The sequence below is a fragment of the Cryptotermes secundus genome, unplaced genomic scaffold (assembly GCF_002891405.2).
Source record: "Cryptotermes secundus unplaced genomic scaffold, Csec_1.0 scaffold289, whole genome shotgun sequence".
Taxonomy (NCBI): Eukaryota; Metazoa; Arthropoda; class Insecta; order Blattodea; family Kalotermitidae; genus Cryptotermes; species Cryptotermes secundus.
This window is the reverse complement of record NW_019722431.1, coordinates 5,157-29,998: the sequence shown is the minus strand read 5'-3', so window position 1 is coordinate 29,998 and position 24,842 is coordinate 5,157. Positions and strand designations below refer to the sequence as shown.

The following is a 24,842-nucleotide window of genomic DNA, read 5'->3' as shown; positions in this document are numbered from 1 at the left end:
CATACTTTAACATAAGAAACACCCTCCCGAAGTTTCGTCCATTCCTCCTGGGACCCTGTATATATATATATATATACACACATGTGTGGGTCTCAAATTTTGAAGAGTAAATAAAGCACAAAGGGGTTCTCAGACTTGAGTTAGACATTGATTTTTCAGTCTTAAAACTATGAGAATTTCTGTGTAACTGCTTTTTGCTTTGCACAACACACAGTAGCAGCCAAACAAATTGCCAGAGTCATATGTTTTATTTGCAAGCATTGTTTTACTGCTGTTTTAAGTTTCATATAAACCAATTTTTGAAACTATGACAATACGGTGTTCATTATAATGGTGGTTTTATTTTGTAGGAAATTTCCCCAAATTTCAAATTTGATTCGGATGTGATACTTTCGAACGTGTCATCTGGCCAGAGAGCTGAGAACAAAGAGAGGCCTCTTACGTCATCTCAGAAGAGTCGCCGAAGCCGCGCTCTTAAATCAGAGAAGACTGCTTCACCAGAACCTGGAAAAATTACTGACTTATCTGGTGTTGCCGAGCTTTTTAATTCTCCAGCGAAAGCAACAAGTACAAGGAAAAGAGCATCTCTCGTTTCTGGTGATACTGTACAGACTCACAATGCTGTTCTTTCAGAAGGAAGACATTCAAGCGATAACTCTGTAGACCTTCATACACTTAACATTTTTGAGTTACAAACTGATGTCAGCTCGGGCAAGAAAACTCCTAAAAGCACTGCACGTCAGTCACTGTTCAAGAGCTTGATGAAGAAATCAATCAAGCATAACTCAGCTTTAATTGATGATAGTATGGGGAATGCTGAGACACTTGGGTTTCTTCCAGACATCTCTTATGTGGGGAGAGAATCTAGGAGTGTAAGTGTTGGCTTTCCTGTTACCAGTGAAGAGACTAATCAGTCATCTTCAAGGAAGTCTAGATATTTGTCTGGAAAGTGGTCTTCAAATTCTGAGCCTCATTCTCCTGCCACAAGGAAGTTTTCATCATCACCAGAATTGGAACAGAAAGTAAGACCACTTACTGTGTCAGGCACTCCTGTTTCTGAGCAAACCGCTTCAAGAAGAAGTTCAAGAATTGGCGTGCATTCTCCAGAGTCTGTGAAATCAACTTCAAGTTCACTGTCAAAGTTTGGAAGTAAAGGAACATCATTTCCTCCAGGCACACCTGTTTCTGAGCTAAGTGGTTCGATAAGAAGATCCAGGAGTTCCATAGTGACACAGTCTCCAAAGTGTGACAAATCAGATTTAAAATCACTGCCAGGCACTAACAAAAAAGGAAAATCTGTTTCTCCTAGCATGTCTCCCTATAATAAGACTGCTTCAGCAATGGACTTGATGGATACAGGAGGTGCTGGTTCATCTCCAGGGTCCATAGTTCAGAATTTTACATCCACATGCTTGAGGATGTCTTCAGGGTCTTCAGCAGGAACAGGTAAAGGAGCAATATCTGTTTCAGGCTCATCTGTGTCTCCAAAAAAACCAGATTTGGTTAAGAATTTGTCTTCATATTTAGATGAAGAAAGCCCCAGTTCTTCTGGCTCAAGATTTAAAAAATCATCAGAGAGACATGTACGTACATCATCCAGATCAGGGTTTTCTCTGGATGTTGTTTCCCCCCAGAAGAGTATGTTGCTGCAAGAGCGCAAGACCCGTTCATCGCAGAAACGAATAGCTCATTCCAGTATGAACCAGACACAGTCCCCAACTCCAGTCTCCCAGAATACAACTTTTGATTTTGATTCTGTGAGAACTCCTCATATTCCTGTGGAAAATCTTGTGTCCCCTCTTTCCTCCAACAGGAAACGAAAAAGTTTGGGGTGGCAGGATATAAGTATGATTTTGCAGAAACGAAACTCTGAACCTGCTATTAAGAAACGGCATATCAGTGAGAGGGTTGATGGGAATGTCACCTTTTTAAATGACAGCAGTGTACATCCATTATCTCCACAACAGTTGTTTTCATCGTCATTAATTGATGAACCCATTCATACATCTCGTTCTGCAGGACAAGGATGGGAATCTTATGATAACTTTTCTCCTGGACTAAAGACCTGTGTCTCTTCCAAAAATGCTTCACCTTATGTCCATGCTATACAAAATATCAAGAACATGTCGCCAGCAGTTAGCCTTTCAGGTCGTGGTAGAATCCATAGATTTTCAGCAGGCTCTAGAATTTCACAATCATTTGGAAATAACATGAACAATATTAGTGGTGCGCTACAACTAATGAAAACACCAAGTAGTCCAAAATCTCCTGTGAATGACTTGCCAGATGTGAATGGAGGAGAAAAACTTACGACAGTTCGAAGGACGTCAAAATCTCCAAAAGATGGTTTGACGGATGTACATGTAGTGGAGCAGCTTATAAAGGACCCAAGGAGTCCAAAATTACCCAGAAGTGAACTGAAAGATGTATGTAATATGAGGAGACTTACAAAAACACCGGGGAGTCCAAAATCACCCAAAAATGGCCTGAGAAATGTTCGTGGTGTGAGGAATGTTATGAAAACGCTGAGGAGTCCAAAATCCCCCCAAAATGATCTGAGAGATGTTCGTGGTGTGAGAAACCTTATGAAAACACCTAGAAGTCCAAAATCTCCTAAAAATGATTTGAGAGATGTTCGTGGTGTGAGGCAACTTCTGAAAACGCCGAGGAGCCCAAAATCTCCCAAAAATGATCTGAGAGATGTTCGTGGTGTGAGAAATGTTATGAAAACACCGAGGAGTCCAAAATCCCCCCAAAATGATCTGAGAGATGTTCGTGGTGTGAGAAACCTTATGAAAACACCTAGAAGTCCAAAATCTCCTAAAAATGATTTGAGAGATGTTCGTGGTGTGAGGAACCTTATGAAGACACCTAGAAGTCCAAAATCTCCTAAAAATGATTTGAGAGATGTTCGTGGTGTGAGGCAACTTCTGAAAACGCCGAGGAGCCCAAAGTCTCCCAAAAATGATCTGAGAGATGTTCGTGGTGTGAGAAACCTTTTGAAAACACCAAGGAGTCCAAAATCTCCCCGAAATGATTTGAGAGATGTTCGTGGTGTGAGAAATCTTATGAAAACACCTAGAAGTCCAAAATCTCCCAAAAATGACTTGACAGATGTCCGTGGTGTGAAGAGACTTATGACAACTCCCCAAGTTACAAGATCACCTAAGAATGATATAACTGATGTTGATGGAGTAAAGGAACTTATGGAGACTCCGAGGTCTGGTGCACATGGCTTGACAGATATTGATGAGCATTGTCTGGAGAAAACTCCAACTTCACCCAGTCCTAGGTCTGGCAGTCGTGCATCGTTGACGCACAGTAAACTAAAGACCCCAGAAAGGTACAGTGTAGATGGGACAGTGCCTTCCATAGCCACAAGGACACGTCATAGACAGGCATCTGGGAAAACAGCTCCTATCAAGCATAGTCCAAAATTTATTAAAACAGAAGTCCCAGAAGCAGACAGAAGTGATGCAGAGGGCTCTCTTGACCAGAAGAATATCTCAGTGCATGAAGAAGTAAAGGTAAATGATTATAGTTAATTCTGTTTGTATTTACTGAGATGTAGGTCACATTCCTGTTTTCAGTCTGAAAATGTATAATTTTGACCTGTGCATGAATAAATATAAACGGGAAATTCCTAATGGATAAGAGAAATGAGGGGAAAGACTAAGTGACCATGGTGTTGGTAGTATCAGTGGCAGTAGTAGTGTATGAAATCTGAGATTTCTGGGGCAGTGAAAACTTAAATTGTGATATTACAGTACCATGTAGGCTTGCAAATGGTGAACAGTTTTGAAGGAATCCTCATTATGGCTTCTGTGAAAGATTCTGAGGCGGCTGAGTCCTCCAAAATGGTAATCACAAAACCCCACAGTGTTGTAACAAAGTGTTAGGATCCAAAAGCAGAAGTAATTTCCAAGTGTTGCATGCATGTGAAGGAGGTTCAAGGGGGCTTTTAATGTATAATACTCCGAGTACATCAGAATTCGCTGCCAACAGCATGAAATACACTCTATGCAAAGATGACTTTGATCCTTACTTGGGTGGATATTCCATTCATTGTCTCTCACAGCCTTGGCGCAAAACTGTTGGCTCCACTTTTAGGTTGTGCCATCGATGAGCAACGTGCTGTGGTTTGATTTTTGGTCAGACTTGATTTTTCTTTTCCTTTGTCCTCTGTATAGGCTGGATATCACCCTCTGGGACTGTACCTCTTCGGGGTGTCAAAAATGCGTTATGTAGATGTCAGTTTTCAAAACGTGAATGCAGATGGCTCTTGTTTGGCTTCAGAAACAAGCAGAACATTCTTTTTAGTGGGTGTCGGGAAGCTGGTGGACGGATTAGTGTTTGGGTGGGTAAGGGCGTTGCATCTACAATTGTTTTTTGCCATCTGGTAGCTTTAACAAGAAATAAAAATGTTTGCCCATTCTGAATACCCTTGTACATATTTTACATAAAATGAGTTGAAGGATGTACCCATATATCTTAAGTCTTAACATCAAGAGCAAAATGGAAGATGAAATGTGCTTTAATTGTTGTCCCACTTCTTCCCTACACAGGATTTGAAATGCATCCCACATAGAAAGGTGTCAGTATAGAGACGGGGCTACAAGCTAAATGGTCAAGGAATCCAGATTCAGTTCTTAGCAGGGACGGGATATTTTTCTCTTCTACACAGTATTCACATTGGCCCTGGAGCCTACCCAGCCTCCCATCCATTGGTAATGTGGGTGCGGCTTCAAGCTAACCAATTGTCTTTATGAATAGCAGGGTTAAGAATGTTTGGAGCCATACCTCCTCCTTATATATCTTAATAACATGATGCTAAGTTAAGCACAGGGACAACTTTGCCTTTTTACTTATAAATAATATGTGTAGATCTGAGAATGTAATTGTAAGAAAAGTAAGATTTTGGCATATCTCTATGTATTGAATCCCTGTTGAATACAAAAAAGTATTCTGATGCCGTCTGTATGTATGGATATGCGCATTGCTGGCTCCCGAACATGGATTTTATTCATATTCAGCATTTAATAACTGAGGTTGGTGCACAGTATATATGAACATTCATGCATAAAAAATAGAGACCATTCAAGCAGGCCCAAAGAAAAAAAATGGCTATTTTCTCAAAGATTTTGAGTAAATTTCTGTAATTTAGGCAGACTGTCTCCCAAAATAAAATTGCACAGGCGGTATCTTTGGGAAGATAATTGTATATGCATTAGAGGCCTATACATGAAATGTGTCTCTTGACAAAACCAGTTTTAATTGTTCAGCAGTTCTATAAAGGACAGTGGTTTACAAAGCCGCAGCCAGTTTCCTTTCTGAAGTAACATATTTAAGGCCTGTAATATATGAGAAACTATTTATGATGTCTTTGCACCAAGTTTTTGCTTTTACAGGAAGTAAACTTGTTCTCATGCAAACTTATTATATTAACTCAAATAATGTTGATTTGAAGATATGAGGGAAGGAGCACTTTTATTAGTGGATGCTGTATTAGGTATGCGAGAACTGTATGCCAAATTGTCAGTTGTAAATAATGTCATTGTAGTTTTTGTGTGTGTGTGTGTGTGTGTGAGAGAGCATTTTAATGGCTTTTCTTAATCTTTCTTTCATATTTTAGACAAATAATGCAAGAAGCAGGCGCAACAGAAAAGGACCAGATCTTGGCATAGTAAAGGCTGAAATTGCAGACAGAAGTACCACACCACGGTCGAAGAAAAGACAGAAGGAGAATAAGGCACAAAATAAAGAGGACCTTTCACCAGAAAAACATTTGGACATGTCAGTTGAGTCCACTGATACATCTCTTTCCTCTGCTAGAGCACAGAACAGAGTACACTTTGGTATCCCCAATAGCCCAGACATCCCAGTGGCTCAATTTACAAGGAAGAAGAGAGGTGTGGTTGATGCTGCAGTGCAACAACGGTCCTCTCCACCTGGAACAAGAAAAACACTGAGATCAAAAGGAAGTGTGAAAGGGGAATCTATTGCAAAGGAAGATATAAATGACCAATCAGTCTCTTTGCCAGCTGTTAGGAAAACACGAGGTACAAAGTTGACTTCTGCAGTTGAAGTGGCTTCATCTCCAGCAAGAAGAAAGCGAGGAGCTAAAGTAGCAGCTGATGCAGAATCATCTCCTGTACCTTCCAAAAGGCGGCATGGTGTTATTGCCCAGAGTAATACAGAGGAGTCGTCTCCTCCCAGAACAAGGCGAGGCACTGTTACCACTGGTTCAGAACTATCTTCATCACCTAAAAGACAGCAAGCTGTCATTGTGACTATGAATGCCAAACCTTTGCCTCCAAGAACCCGAAGCCGTGCCATTGTTTCTACTGAAACGGAAATTCCTGAGTCTCCAGTTACAAAAAAGACCAGAAGTAAATTGACTCTCAAGACTGCGGTAACTTCACCACCAGTTGCCACAGCTGTGCCACAGGAAGATTCCTTTACATCTGCTAATAAACAGCTGACATCTGAAGTTTCTCCATCACCAGCTGGTAAAAGGCGGAAACAAACCAAAGCAGTTGAACAATCAGCTACAAAACCTGCGAGAAAATTGCGAGGCACAAAGTTATCAGGTGAGTTTTCTGGTATATGTATAGGGCTGGAACATATGAGGATAGACAGGATATTTTGATATTATTTCCCCTCAGTCCTGACCCTATTATGGCATGTCAGCTTGTTGAGGTTCTCATGTAGTTTTGTTGTTAGTATACAAATATGGTCTGTCTTCATGGAACCAGGTGACTATTATGCTGCCCCCATAAATAGGGTCTTATATTTCATCCGAAGTGTAGGATTAATAAAGGGTTAGTCAAAGGGGAAGCACAATATGTGGTCTGTTGATTTGGATGCTGTCAGTATTTTAACTTACAACCTGTTCTAACTGGGTTGGAGAGATGTGTGATAGCAGATTGCCATGAGAGACATTCATGTGGCACTTTATAATGAAATCTTAGATTTTACTGCACAAGCACTAGTTATTTTAGTCAGTCATTTCACTCCTGTACTTAGAAGCATGAATCTGAAGAAGAGTAGAAATGGAACATTTTTGTTGTCTAGTTCACAGTGCTGTACATTGGCACAGCTTAATGTTTGAAAGATTCACGTTGGTTTGTACCAACTGCTTTTCTATGACAGGAGGCCAGAGCAAATTTTAGAAGTTCAGCTTTAAGTAGTGGTTGTGTGTGTTATTAATACAGGAGCACACCTCTATGCTCTCAGGCAACAGGTCATGGTCACTAGAAGCATACCTTAACACAAAGTGAAAACGTTTTTTGAGACATCGAGGCTCCCACATTTTCTACACATTTGGCTCACAGATGGTGGTGAAGTTGCCAGCCTTATACACCGGCCACCCTTTACCCCCAGGAGGATTCCTGTTACTCATTTCTGTTAGAGGCTGAGTTGATCCCAGGACCATACTATGCCTGGAACGATTAGGTCAGTTGAAAAATCCAGTGACCCCATCGGGAATCAAACCCTTGACCATCTACCTTGTAGCATAGTGCTTCAACCAGCTATGGTACTGTGTGCCATGAATATTAATCACCGTCTTTTATGTATACAGAGATGTTAGAGGATCTGTTTTGAAGTCAGTGTTATAGGATATTATGTTTGGTGTGTGTTAAAAATGTTCTTGACAGAGCATAAGGTGCACCCTTATGATTCTTAATTCGAACCATTTTTCCTATTTTAAGATGTCTCAGAAGATGAAACTGGACCGTCTGATACTAAAACAAGAAGCAGGAAACCAAGGATCATTTCAAGTCCTGTGTTAAAGGCAAAATCACCACCTGTTGTAACAAGAAGGTAAGTGACTTGTGTTGCTCATCTCTCAGGATTGGAGGAGGGGGGGGTCAAATCTCTTCCACTGCTAGAAGTACATTGTATCAAGCCATGGGTCATACATATATAAATACTGATGAAACTCAATCCCTCTTAACTCATAAGTATAAATATATGGATTTGGGAGTTGGGATTGTAATCGCAGTATGTAGTGTGTGTTGCGTTAAGTGGTAGGATGATAGATGAATGGTGAATTAGGATTGGGAAGGAGCACTCATGGCATCATTGAATACTGTCCCAGCGTTTGCCTGGACTGACATGAAATCCTGAATGCGAGTCTGGTCCCTTACTACCACACCAACCCACTTGGCAATACTTTAAATTTGCTCTCTGAAAATACCTACACAACATGAATTGAAAGATCGAGATGTAAATGCTGTAGAATTATCACATAACTTTTGCTTAGATGTAGTATACCTGTGATGTATCAGGTAGGCAGTTTCAGCTTTTAGTCAGCAGCATTTTGTAGCCATCAAAGTAGTTAATGTCACTGAGTGGGCAAGTGCCACAGGGCCATAACAGTAAGCCATTTTACAGGGTTATTCAAAAAGAATGAAACGATTTCATGACGCATTGCTTCAGTTCTCAAGCATCGTCATGGAATGAGTCAGTGACCATTTGAAAGAGAAGTTATCTAAGTCGTGAATGGCTGCCACAGGGGCGCTGAAGTCGCGTCGTTCTTCCGGCGACGTTCAGTTGTTTGTTTACCCTTGGAATGGCGAGTCTTCAGCAAAAGGCTTTTTGCGTTCTCGAGTTTGCAAAAACAAATTTGGTTGTCACGGTGCAGCGTGCTTTTCGAAGGCGATTCGGCATTTATCCACCCTTTCCTAAGAACATTTGACAGTGGTTTTGACAGTTTCAAGAGAGTGGGTGTCTGTGTAAAGGAAAAAGTCCAGGATGACCACGAGTCTCGGAGGAACAAGTGGTGAGAATCCGTGCTGCGTTAGAGAGGAGCCCGCGGAAGTCAACAAATCGAGCTAGCCGTGAGCTTGCGATCCCTTAATCCACTGTCTGGCGTGTGCTAACAGTACGTCTACATTTGAAACCAAACAGACTGGAGCTCGTTCAGGCACTTACCAATGATGACAAAAGGAAGAGGATGGAATTTTACGAATCAATGCTGGAGATGATGGAAGACGAAACCTTCATTTCACATTTAATTTTTAGTGATGAAGCGACTTTTCACTTGAGCGGCACAGTCAGTCGTCGCAATGTGCGTATTTGGGGAACAGAGCACCCACATGAAACAGTTGAGCACGAAAGAGATTCCCCTAAGGTGAACGTCTTCTGTGCTGTGTCTCAGGACAAGGTTTATGGTCCCTTTTTATTTGAAGGAAACACTGTTACAGGACAAACCTATCTCGATATGCTCCAAAACTGGCTCTTCACTTCACTGCAAGCAGATTTGCATGACTTCATTTTTCAACAAGATGGAGCACTGCCCCATTGGCACCTGATGGTCCGAGCTTTTTTAAATGAAAAAGTGCCCCTGTGATGGTTTGGTTGGAAGGGGACCAAAGACCTTGCTCTTTGTGTTGGCCTGCGAGATCCCCAGACCCCACCGTGTGCGATTTCTTCTTGTGGGGATATGTAAAAGATCACGTTTATGTTCCAACGCTACCCACTAACCTCGATGACCTTAAACATTGAATAACAACAGCGATAACAGTGCTGATACGCACCTGGGAGGAATTCTCTTATCGCATTGATGTTGCCCATGCTGCAGGTGGTGGCCACATTGAACACTTGTAAGACAGGAAATAAAAGTTGATTGTGAGTAGAATACTTGTGACTTGACTGGAGTTTTGTATTACTTTCCCTTAATAAAATATTCCATAATAAAATTGGTTCATTCTTTTTGAATAGCCCTGTATTATCAATTAAACTTCTGTTCTAGATGGAATTTTCAGAATAGATCCTTGCACCTGTTTATAAACATGAGTGGGGTTCTGTCAGTAAGGTGACCAGCTCTCTTATATGCTGGATGGCAGGTTTTCCTTGCCATATTCAGAATGATTGTGAGCCCCTGTTCTGTCTGTGCCATTGACCACATCCCAGGAGTAAAGTTTATTTTTACTCGTAACTTTACTTTTTACCAATTGTAAAAAATTTTTGGAAGTGTGAAATAAATCAATGTCATGGCAGAATTTGTAGAATAGGTTTGAATCCAGTTGTCATGCCCTGAGACTAACGTTGACATTCGCTTTTGAACGTGTAATTTCAGAGGTGGGAAGCGGTCCGCTAAGAGAGAAGTGAGCCCAGAAGCAGTAACAGAACGTCGAACACGTGCAAGTCGAAGAAGGAAGTAATTTTTACACAGGGTTTGTAAATTACACTGAACTCCTTTATAAAGTAAAGATATCCTTATGCATTTCATCAAGGCTCTTGTTTCTTCCCCCCACCCCTTTTTTCCCTGTGAGTCTAGTGTGTTCTGAGCAAAGCATATGACAGTTTCCTCTAAATGTTTTCATTCTGCAGAGACCAATGGAATTTTCAGGTTAATAGTTGAATATGATGCATTTCTACTCATAATTCTTAGTACAGATTTCCATTATCTGAAGCTGATCAGATATTTCTTCCTTGCCATGTTTTTAATTTTTTAACAAAAAATAATGCTTTTGAATGTACATGATTATCTCCATACCATATTTCAGATATCAGATTGAAAGCTCAGGAGATTTTGTGGGACCGGTTTCTTATTTTGTGTTACACAAAAGAAATTGTCTTCACAAAAATGTGTATTTTGGAAGGTTTATCAAGTACGTTTTAGCACTGCATTAGATGTCTAGTGGTATTGAGAACTGGCCGCACCATAGCTCAAGCGGTTAGTCACTGGCTTCCCACCGCGGCGGCCTGGTTATCATCCCAGGTCTGGTCAAGTGGGATTTTTGGTGGACAAAGTGGAGCTGGGGCAGGTTTTCTCCGAGTAGTTCGGTTTCCCCTGCCAATCTTCATTCCACTAATTGCTCCACAATCACTCTCACCCATCATCTGGGGCTGGTACAGTAGGCCAGAAGTGGCCACAGTACAAGGGACTTAGTCCCACCCCACTAGCAATAAAAAAATCATTGAGAAAATGTATTGTTTTACAATCATGACTTTAATTATAATTCCAGAAAGGTGAAAGTTTCACATGAATATTAACACATTGACTGACATGCAGGTATTACACACACACACTCACACACACACACACACACACACAAGAGGCTGGATTTATAATTTAGTCACTTCAGAATGGAAGTAGAAAGGAATAAGTGACAAACAAGCAACACTTGCTGCGTCCTTGCCATTAGTTACTCTATATGAGTGCACTCTATAGGCTGACAAGTGTCAGGATTGGCCTGGTCATATGATAAATGCAGCCCATCAGGTGACAGGATTGGCTGTGAATGTGTTATGGATCCCAATTTGTGTGCTTCGCAGAATTGCTAGAACAAGTATGGTGATAATGCTGGCTGATTTGGTTTCATATATTTCATAATTGGGAATTCTAGAATACAGAAATAAATATTATTGTGAAGAATATGATCTGAGATGGTCTGGTGTAAGTGCACAAATGTTTTGGAGGAACATGCTCCTTCTGAGTTCAGGATCAAAGAATAAGCAACCTCTAGATTAGCCATCTACTCGCAGCAGTCCCACACTCCAGGTGGAGCACAGTACTTTGCTTAATTGAGTGTTCCACAAGTAATTTGGCTTCATGAGATGGAGCCCCAGATGGTGAAATCAGGGAATCTCCTGGGACAAGATGATGTGTAATGCAATTCACCAGTGTTGCTGAAGAACGTACTGTGACCATCTTCAGGATCAAACAATGGGACCATTCAACCAGCAAGACGTAGGCAAGAAACAGAGTTCAAATGTTACAATTAGCTAGAACCTGATAGACATGTAAGCTGTGTGCAGCTGTTTCTTCTTTGTTAGGGGGCTGTTTACTAGTGAACATGGAAATTAGCCAGTTAGAGAATGTTCATGTATGTGAAAGGTTAACAATATCACTTTTACATGTTTTAGTGTATACAGGTATGTTCCTTTCTCATTTCAGGTGCAGAATTTGTGCACTCATACTCTGCGTGGATACTTAGATGCCACATTTGTGCTTATTATGAGAGTCTGCAGTATAATCATATAAATGATAATTCATTGTATACTTTCCTAACCTCAGAAAATGTAAATATCTTAAAAATCTTTTAACTTTTTATTGTACAATGTGTATTTTTATAAGAAACCATTTTGGTGGAATGCTAATTACATCATAAACTGAGAGCTTAGACAACGTTTTCATGAGGTGTTGGATTTAAAATGTTTAGACACTGGCCTTAGTGTGTTGCCTTTTAAAATGTGTGGTACAAAATTTGTATGAATTTGTTATTCTGTTGACATCATATGTTACAATTCAGTTTTGTTTACGAGTTGTTTAAAAATCTTTGAGCATGTAACTTCTGTAAAATTATAGCATTTAAACTCCTGGGTACTGGAGTGTACTGCATCCATGAACACCAATTTCTGTAAAACTCTGTTTCAAGTAAGGGAATCACCTTTAGAGCAAGCTGACACTTGCAGCCAAGGTAAAAGTTGTGGAAGTATGTGTAAATGGATGCAGTATAGAGTAGAGAGAATTGTAAGAGTGCATAATCTCATTTTCACCCAGAAGTGGAGATGGATCACTCCAGTATTTGGGTGTGAATGTCTTGTGGCACAGATTCGCAGCTATTGGTCTTGGAAACAGCCATTGTGTCTTCTTTAGAATTATTGATGTGTATTATAGAATGGTGGTATCTAATGATCCAGTATTCCATTATTGAAGAATGTAATAAATTATGTCACTGTTGTTTTAACAAAAGAAATTTTTTTATTAAGTATCACTCTGTTTAAACAATAAAGATCTCAACAAAGACCTTTCATCTTTATAGTGAAAGCCATATTTTTTCATGTGCATGTTAAGTATGCCTAAAGCACAGTATAGTCTAATAAAGTAGAGAGGCAACAGTATTCTTTCACATCAGTGATGAAGGAAGATGTACTGTGTTCCTGAGTTTGGTTGCCATTGCTAACTAGCAAGGAATGAATGAAAGTGGTTTGCAGCAGGATGCTGCAACAGTAGAATAAGTTGTGTAAGTAAAAATGATATGGGTGGTGGCATCAGGGCTATAAATAATGAGGAGGAAGGAGAAGTTAAGCAAAAGTAAGGTTTGTGAGTTCAGACTGCTGTTGTATGTGGCCTTTCAGCTTCGACAGGAAATTCAATGTGTGGTTTCAGGAGCAACTAATTTGTGATGCCGTGCGGATTGGTACCGATATGTTTTGGGAATCTATAAAACGTTAACTAAGAACACCATACTAACCTATAATACGACCAAGAAATCACACGTTGAAGACATGAGCACAGGATGCAATTGCGTGTGTTTGGATTGCCTGGAACCAAACAAAATTTATTTTGTCGGAATATTTCGATCTTTAAAAATTCTGTTTTCTGTGGTTTGGCCAGAGTGCGCCAATGGTTAATATTCAGTGCCTATAGTCNTTCAGGAGGGACTAATTTGTGATGCCGTGCGGATTGGTACCGATATGTTTTGGGAATCTATAAAACGTTAACTAAGAACACCATACTAACCTATAATACGACCAAGAAATCACACGTTGAAGACATGAGCACAGGATGCAATTGCGTGTGTTTGGATTGCCTGGAACCAAACAAAATTTATTTTGTCGGAATATTTCGATCTTTAAAAATTCTGTTTTCTGTGGTTTGGCCAGAGTGCGCCAATGGTTAATATTCAGTGCCTATAGTCTAGTAATCCGTGGTGTCTTTCGAACTATGCGATGTGATTGGCTAAAGTATTGTCCCCTTCCTCTTTTCGAATGGAACATAAGACGGTGTAAGCCACGTGTATGTTCTGTTAAAATAATTGGTTTGTTTTTCCTCTATGAAGTTTCTAAAATGCAAACTTACACGAAATGTGTGTGCATTACGTTAATGGCGATATATATGAAATAAAGATAATCTACGAAATAGCTTTTTCTTGATTGCACATAGCCTTAGAGACTAGGCTTACCGGCGTGGTAATGTCCGCGTAATATTAAAATTGACGTCACTTTTGTGCATATTTTGAAGAATCTGAAATAAAAATGCTTAAAACGTTGATTAGATATTTGTAGTGAACTGCCTTCGATGTTCGATTTAGGTTACTAATATTTGAAATAATATAAAACTAAACTGATCGAACGAGTAGCCAAAGGAAAAGTGAGATAGGATCAGACGCCGCGTTATAATGTGATATGCACCAGGGACATTAAAAGCTTGCATTTAAATCCGTCACAGGAATTTATAAGTCCAATTTCTGTGAATTTTCAGTGTTACTCTTATACAACAATGCCCATTTAAGGGGTGTGCTTCAGTGCAAATTTCAAAGTATTATTTTGGATCTTTTTCACAGTATAACACAATCTCAACATGAAATAAAACCTAACCAGGGAGACAAAATGATGTGTCGATCCGTAATTGCTGATCATATTAAAACCAAAATATGTGGAACAAAGTCGCAAATAATAAAATTGAATATTAGTATATGCATGAAACTTTGTCACTACTAGAAATCTAATATGTAATCGCCTTCCAATGATTAATTTTTGTGGTCTTAATAGGTAATTTCTCTTACATGATTGAGGATGACTTGTATGACTGTGTGGCTATTGAATATTGCTTCCTGTTTATTATTAAGAAATCTTATTTTCCTGTCTTTTGGCGGGCATCATTATGTATGTAAGTGTTCAAGGACACATTACCCTTTTCACATATCTTTCATATTCATCCACTGATGGAGCTAAGCCCTTCTGGAGGAGCAGTCAATTGTGCAGCTACTCAAGAATTTCCCAGCATTTTATGGAACCCAAAGGTTCATTACCGTGTTCACAAGAGCCCTCCACTGGTCCCTATCCTGAGCCAGATCTATCCAATCCATACCATCCCGTCCTATCTCTCTAAGATCCATTCTAATATTGTCCACCCACCTATGCCTTGGTCTTCCCAGTGGTCTCTTTCCTTCTGGCTTTCCAACCAATATCCTATATACATTCTTCTTCCCCATTCATGCTACATGCCCTGCCCACCTCAACCTCCTTGACTTGATCATTCTAATTATACTTGGAGAAGAGTACAAATTATGAAGCTCCTCATTATGCAGTTTTCTCCAACCTTCTGTCACTTCATCCCTCTTCGGTCCAAATATTCTCAACACCTCGTTCTCAGACACCCTCAGTCTGTGTTCCTCCCTTGATGTCAGAGACCAAGTTTCACACCCATACAGAACCACAGGCAAATTATAGTTTTGTATGTTGTAATTTTTATGTTTTTGGACAACAGACGAGAAAACGAGGTTCTGGACTGAATGGTAGCAAGCATTACCCGAGTTCAGTCGCCTCTTAATTTCCTCCTGAATCAGGTTTCGATCTGTTATCGTTGTTCCCAAATATCTGAACTGTGCCACATTTTCGAAACATCTGTTTCCTATTTTTATGTCTTGATTTTGCCCTGCATTTTGGTGATGAGACAGTAACATATACTTATTTTTCTCTGTGTTTACTTCTAGACCAACCTCTTTACTTCCGTCAATTAAAGTTTGTTTTTTTTTTCTTTATGGTATCTACATTATCACCCAGTAGATTCACATCATCAGCATAGACCAACAGCTGATGTGTCCCGTTTAATTTCAGTCCCACGTGGTTTCCCTAGACCTTCCTAATTGCATATTCTAAGGCAAAGTTGAAAAGAAGTGGTGATAAAGCATCTCCTTGTTTTAGATCATTCTGGATAGGAAATTTATCTGACAAACGTCTACCTACACGGACTTTACTATATGTTTCGTTTAAACACATTTTAATCAACCTAACTAGTTTCGTGGGTATCCCAAACTCTATTAAAATATTGTACAATACTTCCCTCCTAACTGAATGATAGACTTTTTTGAAGTCTATGACTAGCTGCTGTACTGTCTTATCGTACGCCCATGTTTTCTCTAATATCTGACTAATGCAAAAGATCTGATTTATAGTTGATCTGTTACACTAATGATCCCCAATAATTTCATCTATATATAACACTACTAACTAATAATGTTAAAGATTTAGAAGTGGATCATGTATAACTTTTTTCATATTTTCCAGTGTTCTGCTGCATAGATTTTTGTGTGCACCATGTTGTCATTGGCAGTAGAAGATTAAATATTTTGGCCTTGAGTTGGCCATGATGCAATAATATCCATACCACATATATGAAGATTGGTCAACTGTTTGGCAAGTTAAATGGAGTAGGGACATGCAGAGAGGAAATGGTATAATTAGCATTCTCTTTTCTCCTTAGGGGACTGTTATAGGCTATGAGTGTTCTCTTTCAGAGAAACTATATAAAACACACTTCACATTTATTTACATAAATTATTTCCCATTTTCCTTAAAGAAATTACCTCAACCTATATTATTTGCAGATGACCAAGTATTATTATATCTAATTCGAGTCCTGAAGAATTTAGACAATATTTCAGTTATTACTAAAACAATGACATCGTTTAACAGGAACTTTTTAACTCTAAATTGTGATAAAACACATTTCTTGCAATTCTTTTTAAAAAAGCATAGAGAAATAGAAATTAAAATTACATCAACCAACTCATTAACTACTAACATCAATTGCACTAAATTTTTGGGAATAAATATTGATAGCACCCTGTCTTGGAAGAATCATATTACTGAGTTATCATCAAGATTAAATAAGGCCTGTTTTGCAATAAAGCCCTTTATGTCATTAGATTCAATAAAGATGATTTACTGCTCTTATGTTCATTTGATACTGAAGTATGGCATTATCTTTTGGGGTAATGCCCCCCTTAGTATGAGTATCTTTAAAATTCATAAAAGAATCATAAGAGTTATGCCTGGTTCAGCAAATTTGATTCGAGTCGGGATGTGTTCAAAAAATTACAAATATTGCCGCTCCAGTCTCAATATATTTTTCCCTTCATTTCGTTATTAAGAATAAAAATTACTTTACAGTCCCGATTTGGCACCAAATGATTTTTACCTGTTCGGAAGGCTCAAATCAGACTTGCAAGGCATGCGGTTTGTGGACAATGACGCCATCATTCAGAATGTTCGGGAGTGGATACGCCGCCAACCACAAAACTTTTTTGAAAAGGGCATCATGATGCTTCCAGAACGTTGGAAAAATTGTGTTGACTCCGGAGGGGAGTACGTTGAAGACTGACATGTGCAAGTAAGTGTTTGGCAATTTTGGTTTAAAAAAAAAATCAGTCCCGGTCATATTTGAACCTCCTTATATTTAAATCAGGACTGCAATTACTTACAGCTCTGGTTCTCTGCTGAACTGTTGAACCTCATTTAGTATGTGGCCCATTGGCTGCAACCCAGTGTCTTCAGCAGATTACTTCCTAAGGCTAAGGTTGAGAAGAGGAAGTCTGCAGCCTAGGCCAGTCAACTACAGGTTAATGTCAAGGTAAAGCTTCCAAGGTGACAAACCATTAATGGAATAGGAGAGAAAATTCCTGTTTAAGGGAATTAATTTCTGTATAATAATGAGCTTTTAGTCTTCATTAGGGCCTGAGTTATGAACTTTCTAGTGATTCAAAGAAAATTTGGTTGTTTCAAGATGCTGGTACCAGCTGCAGTAGGAAGATGAAGTTGCATAGTTATGACATCGGATCCAAGCACTTTGCATACCATACTAAAATCTGAGGTATACTCGTACATGGCTCACTGCTGTGTTCTATAACTATTTCAAGATCACTTTCTTTATGGACTCACTAGAGAACTTGTGTGTTCATGGTATGGTCTTTGTGTTTTTACATATCATGTAATGGCTTGTATGGTTTCCTGGGTTAGGCTCCTCATTTATAGCCCCTCGTGATTATCTAGACATGTTCTGGAGCAGAAGTAATGCTGAAGTGTGTTATAAATAATATTTATGAATTCAGTATAACCACATAGAAAGGAGGAATTTTGTGTTGGAGCGATGTCTTACATATGTAGAGAAATTATGGAAGTTAACCACTGTACAGTGAAACCTCGATTTGTCATTGAATTTCTGTGGTTTCTGAACAAATCCTATGTAAACTATGGAAATAAAGCCTGCATCAGTCAGTCTTTAGTTGTCATTTTCCCACATCTGTTGGGCTGAATTTTTAGTCCCAAAGAACAGTAATTCCAGATTGATTGTTTTTAATACTTTGTGGACCGGAAATTTAAATATTTAAATCGCCCTGGGGACCAGCATTTTTTTTACCTACTACTGTAACTTGTGCACTGCTCACTTTAAAAATTAATATAAAATCTCCTAATTAATTTTATGAACTAAAATTTTTTAGAACACTTACCAGTGCTCCTAGAAATTGCTTGAGGGTGTGATATTTCTCGAAACATTCCCCTCTGTGAAGTGGCATTACACAAAACTTGCAAATGTAGACAGTCGTACTCCTTTTCTTGTGAACTGCGCAAACATGGCATTGCCTAGAAGGATGCTTCCCCTTGAAATGTTCACTCTTCACAATTTTTGCGAGGGTATGTTTCTTCATATCACCCGAGAGTCACCCAGGGGGGTCAAAATGAGGCCTGCGTTGGGTGGGAGTAGACGGGCCCAGTCGCACTGAGACTGTGTCTGCTGCCACCGTGTGGTCTGTAGCCCAGGCTTTTGCCACATTCAGCAGAAATGCCTTGTATTTCAATTTTGAATGAGGGTTTAGATTTTTCAAAACCAAAAATGAATTGAAAATGGCACAATTTATAAGCCACAAGGCAACTTTCTTTGTCCACTTTACTGTTTTCTGAGGACGAGAATAATTGGCCAAGTACTGATCGGCTCTATCAACTCCCTTCATGAACATATTATACTCGGAAATACAAACAGGCTTCTTTACCTGTCCATGTCTCCTTTGAACATCAACCATGCTCGAATTGTGAATTGTGGAAATCATATTCACAACACGAGTATCCCTCCAGGACTGAAGAAGAATATCCCCCTTCCTCCTGAATGTGGTTTCACCACATTTCAGGGATTTACATTCCTCTTTCAGCTCTGGAGGAAGGCCTCTGTTCACCCTAATTGTTCCACAAACACGTACTTTTCTCGAAAGTAGGTGTTCTGCAGTTTCCACACTGTTATAATAATTGTCTTGATAGACATGGATAGGGTTCCAAAATGGAAATAATAGTTTCTTGTAATTTCTTTCCTTCAGTAACTACATGAACAAGTAGGCCATACTTTGTAAGTTTCCAGGATTATATTTTCGCATATTGCACTACTCACTGACAGCATGCTACGTACAGCTTGAAGAAATAAAGGCATTTATTTTCCTTTGCAGGGGCATACAGTTACAGTGAAGTCACATAACTGATTAGTCAGTAAACATTCCAGAGGCTTATCACGCAGCTACAGGCAGCTACGTGCAAGCTGGCTGCTGCCAGAGAGATGTATAGTGTGTTGCAACTTATTGTGTTCTAAAAATGTATTAATACGCAACCAGTCCGCCACATTTAAAAGCGAAAAACATATTAATGCGTGCATGGTCTGCAAAGCGTTAAGAAAGAGAAACACCACACACACATGGATGTTTATATGCATATTCAATAATAACAGCAGTTGATGTCTTTTGGATTGTGGTATAACAAGTTGCAGTATTGGTTCCTTACCGTTAGCTGTGTTTTGCGCAACTGTGAGGTGTCATACCTACCAGAGAATGAGCTGGAGGGGAAGGGGGCTGCCGAGAGCATGGGCCAGCTGGGAAAACTTTCCTGTATGTTAGTGTGAATTATCTCAGTTCGTGCTGTCGCCTAGTTTGAGTACATGGTTCATCATGTGTGTTTGATCCTCTACAGTGCTTCATGTATTGTTAGTGGAATGGTTATCTTTAAAATAATTTTCTCCCACATAGCATTTTCTGTGAAACAAGTTTGGACTTCAGAAGAATGACTGCACATCATAGAAGAAGTGGAGAAAAACCCATCAGAGAAGAGGATTGACGTAGTCAAGCGACTAGGCCTCCCACCGTTAACCCTAAAATTAATCATAAGCACAATAGACCACTGCAGGTCGTGGTGCAAGGCCCGAGAAGGCCCACCCCTTATACATTCATTCATTCAAAATCAATCATTTTGAAGAAAGGGGAGATCAGAGCAGGTTGATAAGTGTGGTAGATCAACCAAGAAGAGGAAGATGGGCAAGGAGTCGACCTATGGCAAGCTGGAAAACGTCTTCTTTGCCTGGTACCAGCAGGCCTGAGCATCAGGCATACCTGCGGATGGGCTGGGGAGATTGCTGCTGTGGACCTCTGGTTCGAAAGACTTCTGGAACTGCTATAGGTCTGTGAGGCTTGGGACATCTATAATGCAGGTGGAACAGGTCACTTTTTCCAACTGCCTGCCAGACCAAATGCTGGCATTGAAAGGAGAGACCTACCATGGAGGAAAAAGTGTGAAAGAGCAACTTGTGATGCTGCCATTCACAAACAGCAATTGCTCAGCCAAATGAGTGCCATCGTTATTGGGAAGTTTGCGAAACCACTGCGCTTCAAAAATGCCAATTCAAAAGCATCAGTGATTTTCAGAGACTTTTTATGTGTTGTTGATGCATCATTCAGTGCACTAGACAGGAAAATCCTCCACATTGTAGATAATAATGCTGCTCATGCTCGAGATACATCCCCTTTGAGGAATGTGAAGGTGGTTTTTACCCCCCCGAACTGCACCATTGTCACACAGCCTCTTGATTTGGATCTGATCAAGAGATTTGAACCAGTGAACAGGAAGTAGCCTGTGCAGAGGGCTGTATGTTTGATGGTCCAACTCAAGATCGACATCCTGCTTGCCATTCACTTCATTTTTTTGGCGTGGCAACAAGTGGCCCAGTCCACATTCCAGAACTATTTTGTGAAATGTGGCCATGCGAAGAAGACTCGAGATGGAGGTCGATGGAAGTGGTGAGGATGACATCACGCAAAATGAAGACTGGGTTCGGCTTGGGGAAGCACCGCTGGTGTGGAGTTTGTTGTCTCCGTGTCTATGGACTAGGAGCTCAGGACTTACAGTCTGCTGTGTATGGGAAAAATGTGTGGTGTGGTGGGAAGTGGAAGTTGCATGTAGGAGGGACAAGGTGATGTGGTGATGATGACAATAAAGCCGAGTCCAAACCAGTGCCGAGCTTTACAGAAGCACTTTGTGCGTTTGAGTCAGTGAGAGTGTTCATATATGTTCGTAACACCAAATGAGACCAAGCTAACATCGTTAATATTGAAAGGGAAAGGTGCTACTAAACAAACAATGAGTAAAGACTTTTTTAAAAAGAAGTGATGCAAATTGTACTTGGCAGTGGAGATAATATAATTGGTATACGGTTTTTTATTTAGTATGTACATGCAGACAAATGTGGCAGTCCCCCTTCCCTGTAGGCCCCCACCTCTGTAGTGTTTTGTATCCATTTTTTTTCAGGACCCCTACAAAAAATGATGAATCGAGGTTTCGCTGTATATAATGGTATATTGTATATTTATTTGTTATTGCTTCCTACAGATATGCCTTTTGGAGAATGTTTACATGTTAATTTGTGTTAAAATGTGCTGCGCTGATTAGATAAAATTATGTAGTTAAAATGGGGTAATAGGTACATGTTTTGATTAGGAATGCAGTATTGAATTTGAGGATAGGTGTCTGGTTAGCCCTGTTAAAAAGTAAATGATGCAAATCAGATGGACTGTAATAATTAAAATCAAGTTGTAGTTTAAAGTTTGAAGGTGCATCTGCTGTGGGTTGCAGGTGTGCACATGGATGTGATCATTTCATATTGTGTTCCGACAGGGGGTTGTTTATACTATGTGTATCCTATATTGTAGTTTAGTTTCCAGTCTTTGTAGTATTTGTTTTGAGTTTTGAGATGTTTTAGGCTGGAGGGGTATGTGTTATGGTTGAAATCTGAGATGTAGACTATGTAAGGTTTGCTTATGTGTCTGAAATTATAGGGTGTATGTTTTGGGGACTACAGGCAATACAGCACAGTTGCTATTGTGTACTCTTTTCCAGTTCACCATTACACACACTAGGATTCTCAGTCTTCTTGACTACTCATATCCTGGCAGCAGATTTATCACAGTCTCCCAGTAACTTCAAATCACAAGTGAAGTCTTATTGTCACAGTCTGATTCTTTTCTTACCATTTCTTCTCAATCACCTTTGACTGCCATCTCCAGAACCTGACTCAATTCCTTTTCTAGCTGTGTGAGATTCCAGTTATGTAGCCTTGAGGCAGATTCCATGGAAAACACCACCTTCTGTTGTTATGGATGTATGTTTACTCGTCTGTTACATAGAGATAGACATCCTATTGCTGCGGGAATGTGTTTACCAACCCATTGCCTAGCACTGGGTAAACATGTGAAGTAAAAAAAATAGAGCTGTCCCTGTAGCAGGCTGTGAAGGCCCATAGGGTTGTGAGACATTGAGGGTCCCACATTATCTAGACAGTCGGCTCAAAGATGGTGGTAAGGTAAACATGTCACAATATAAATATGTAAATGCAAGAATAAAAAATGAAAACAGGAAACCTTTGCAGTAGAATTTAAACATGTTAGAATCACATTTAGCACAGTGGGATGTACGCATCATGATAAACGTGCAGGAACTGAGGCAGAGTCATGGTTTACTTTTACTTAAGGCTCAGGCTTAGAGTGATATGACATGTGGAATTGCTGTTTATTTATTTATTATTATTTCTAACCCCATGGGCCTTCACAGCCTGGTACAGGGATAGCTTTACTTTACTTTTAATATTATAGGGGAGGAGCACGTGTGGTGCAATTTGTGTAAGGTAAATGCATATATTCAGTTAATTATGTACAAACCAGTTCCAACACGCTCACTATCTTGTCCTATTATCATAACTGTCCAACCAAGATGAATGCTTACCTTGGTGGAATAACAAGCTGAGTGGGCTAAGAGCTAAAACAAGAAAGCTGTTTAATATAGCAAAGAGAACAGGATTGTGGGACACCTACAAGGAAACCCTCACCTGTTATAATAAAGAAATAAGGAAAGCCAAGTGATCCTCATGGAGGAGGCACTGCCAGGAGATAAATGATGTACCAGGCAGTGCCAGACTCATGAGGGTCATGGCAAAGCAGGTGACCAACTAGGTCAGTACTATCAAGCAAGTATACCCAAACTGGGAAAGGGACACTGAAAGAACTGTTCAGAGTTCACTTCCCTGATTCAAAGCTGATTGATGATTCAGGTGATGGACAGGTCCAGCACCTGGGCATATGTGGACACATAACGATCAGGGTAGACTCGAACGTGCCCAGTCGGGTAAACGATCAATCAAAAATTAGATGAGTGTTAGGTACCTTCAAACCATTTAAGTCTGTGGGAACAGATAGAATTGTTCCAGTACTTCTGCAGCAAGGGGTGGAACATTTAGTCCCACACCTATGCCACATATTCAGAGCCTGCATGGCGCATGGGTTTATCCCTGTGGTCTGGAGGCTAGTCAAAGTGACATTTATACCGAAACCCAGGAAACTTGATTGTGCCAAGGCTAAGGCTTATTGTCCTATCAGCCTCTCTTTCCTTTTGAAAACGATGGAGAAAGTAGTAGATAGATACATTAGGGATTGTGCATTGAAGATTCATTCTCTGCTCCGAAACCAACATGCTTACAAACTAGGTAAATCTACTGAAACCGCACTGCATAATGTGGTTACATGCATAGAAAATGCCATCGAACACAAGGATATTGCCTTTGGTGCATTCCTTGACATAGAGGGAGCCTTTGACAGAACCTCTTTTGACACAATAAAACAGGCTGCTGAAAGGGCCTGCACATGGCGGAAACGTAGTACTGGCCTTGGTCAGTATACAACAGTATTCCAGGCAGAAGTATATGCCATTAAGACATGCACAATTGAGAATTTAGATAGAGACTACAAAAATAGGAATATCTATATACTATCAGTCAGTCTGCAATCAAAGCACTCGGTACACACCAAATCGCTTCAAAATTGGTTTGGGATTGCCACCAATCCCTCACACAACTGGCCAGACATAACGGAGTTCAGCTGATATGGGTGCCAGGCCATGAGGGTATTGCTGTGACTGAAATCACAAATCTGCTGGCAAACACAGGATTCATAGGACCTGAACCAGCTTGCAGCATCTCAGTTGGAGTTGCCAAGAAAGTGATCAGGGACTGGACTAACAGAAATCACAAAAACCACTGGGAATCCACAACCGGACTCAAACAGGCAAAAAGATTTATATCAGGACCCACTGCCAAAAGAATGAGGACCTGTTGAAATTAAACAAGAGATCAACTCAGATGGGTGGTAGGATTACTTACTGGAGACTGCCACCTAAAAGGACACCTTTCCAAACTGGGACTGACAGACAACCCAACTTGTGAAAGGTGCCTACAAGATGAACCAGTGACACACACACCTTATGTGATTGTGGGCCTATAGCTTACCTAAGATATCGCCCCCTAGATGAATTCTTCATGGAACCAAGTGAATTTTATGATGCCCCCATAAATAAAGTCCTACATTTCATTCAAAGTCTAGGATTAATAGAGGGTTAATCTAAAGGGGAAGCACAATAGATCATTGAAGGTCACAGTGCAAGGGCTGGTTTGTATGGTTCACCCCTCATAATCATGATCATGTACGTAACAGTATGTAGGGATGCATGAGTTAGTTTGTGTTGTTGTGGTTACTGTGGGTGAGTGGTACACGTTTTGTGTCATTTCTCTGTATGGAGAAATGTTATTGTGTTGTTTCTTTTTCATTGGCAAATTTTTGTTTTGGTTGTATGTTGTTCATTTAGTGTGAGAATTATGTCTGCCGTTGTGTCATATACCACAAGAATTTCGTCAGTGTGTCAGAATGTCCTGCTGTTTTCTGTTTTAGTAGTAGTCAGAATATGCTGAAATA

General features: G+C 40.0%; 1 protein-coding gene and 1 long non-coding RNA gene across 5 annotated transcripts in view; both read left to right on the top strand.

The window, feature by feature from the left end:
* Positions 1-12,761, top strand: part of LOC111861370 (proliferation marker protein Ki-67) — a 31,281-nt gene extending 18,520 nt beyond the window's left edge. For all 4 annotated transcript variants that reach the window (XM_023845876.2, XM_023845878.2, XM_023845875.2 and 1 more), the window contains exons 11-15: positions 351-3,527; positions 5,633-6,590; positions 7,713-7,824; positions 10,085-10,181; positions 11,909-12,761. In XM_023845876.2, the coding sequence (XP_023701644.1) occupies positions 351-3,527; positions 5,633-6,590; positions 7,713-7,824; positions 10,085-10,169 (4,332 nt within the window). In that variant the 3' untranslated portion in view covers positions 10,170-10,181; positions 11,909-12,761. The remainder of the gene's footprint in view (positions 1-350; positions 3,528-5,632; positions 6,591-7,712; positions 7,825-10,084; positions 10,182-11,908) is intronic.
* A 965-nt stretch (positions 12,762-13,726) lies between these two features.
* Positions 13,727-16,946, top strand: LOC117282074. The gene is made up of 3 exons (XR_004512674.1): positions 13,727-13,753; positions 16,027-16,193; positions 16,912-16,946. It is a non-coding gene; the product is annotated as an uncharacterized LOC117282074 (long non-coding RNA).
* The last annotated feature ends 7,896 nt before the right edge of the window (positions 16,947-24,842 follow it).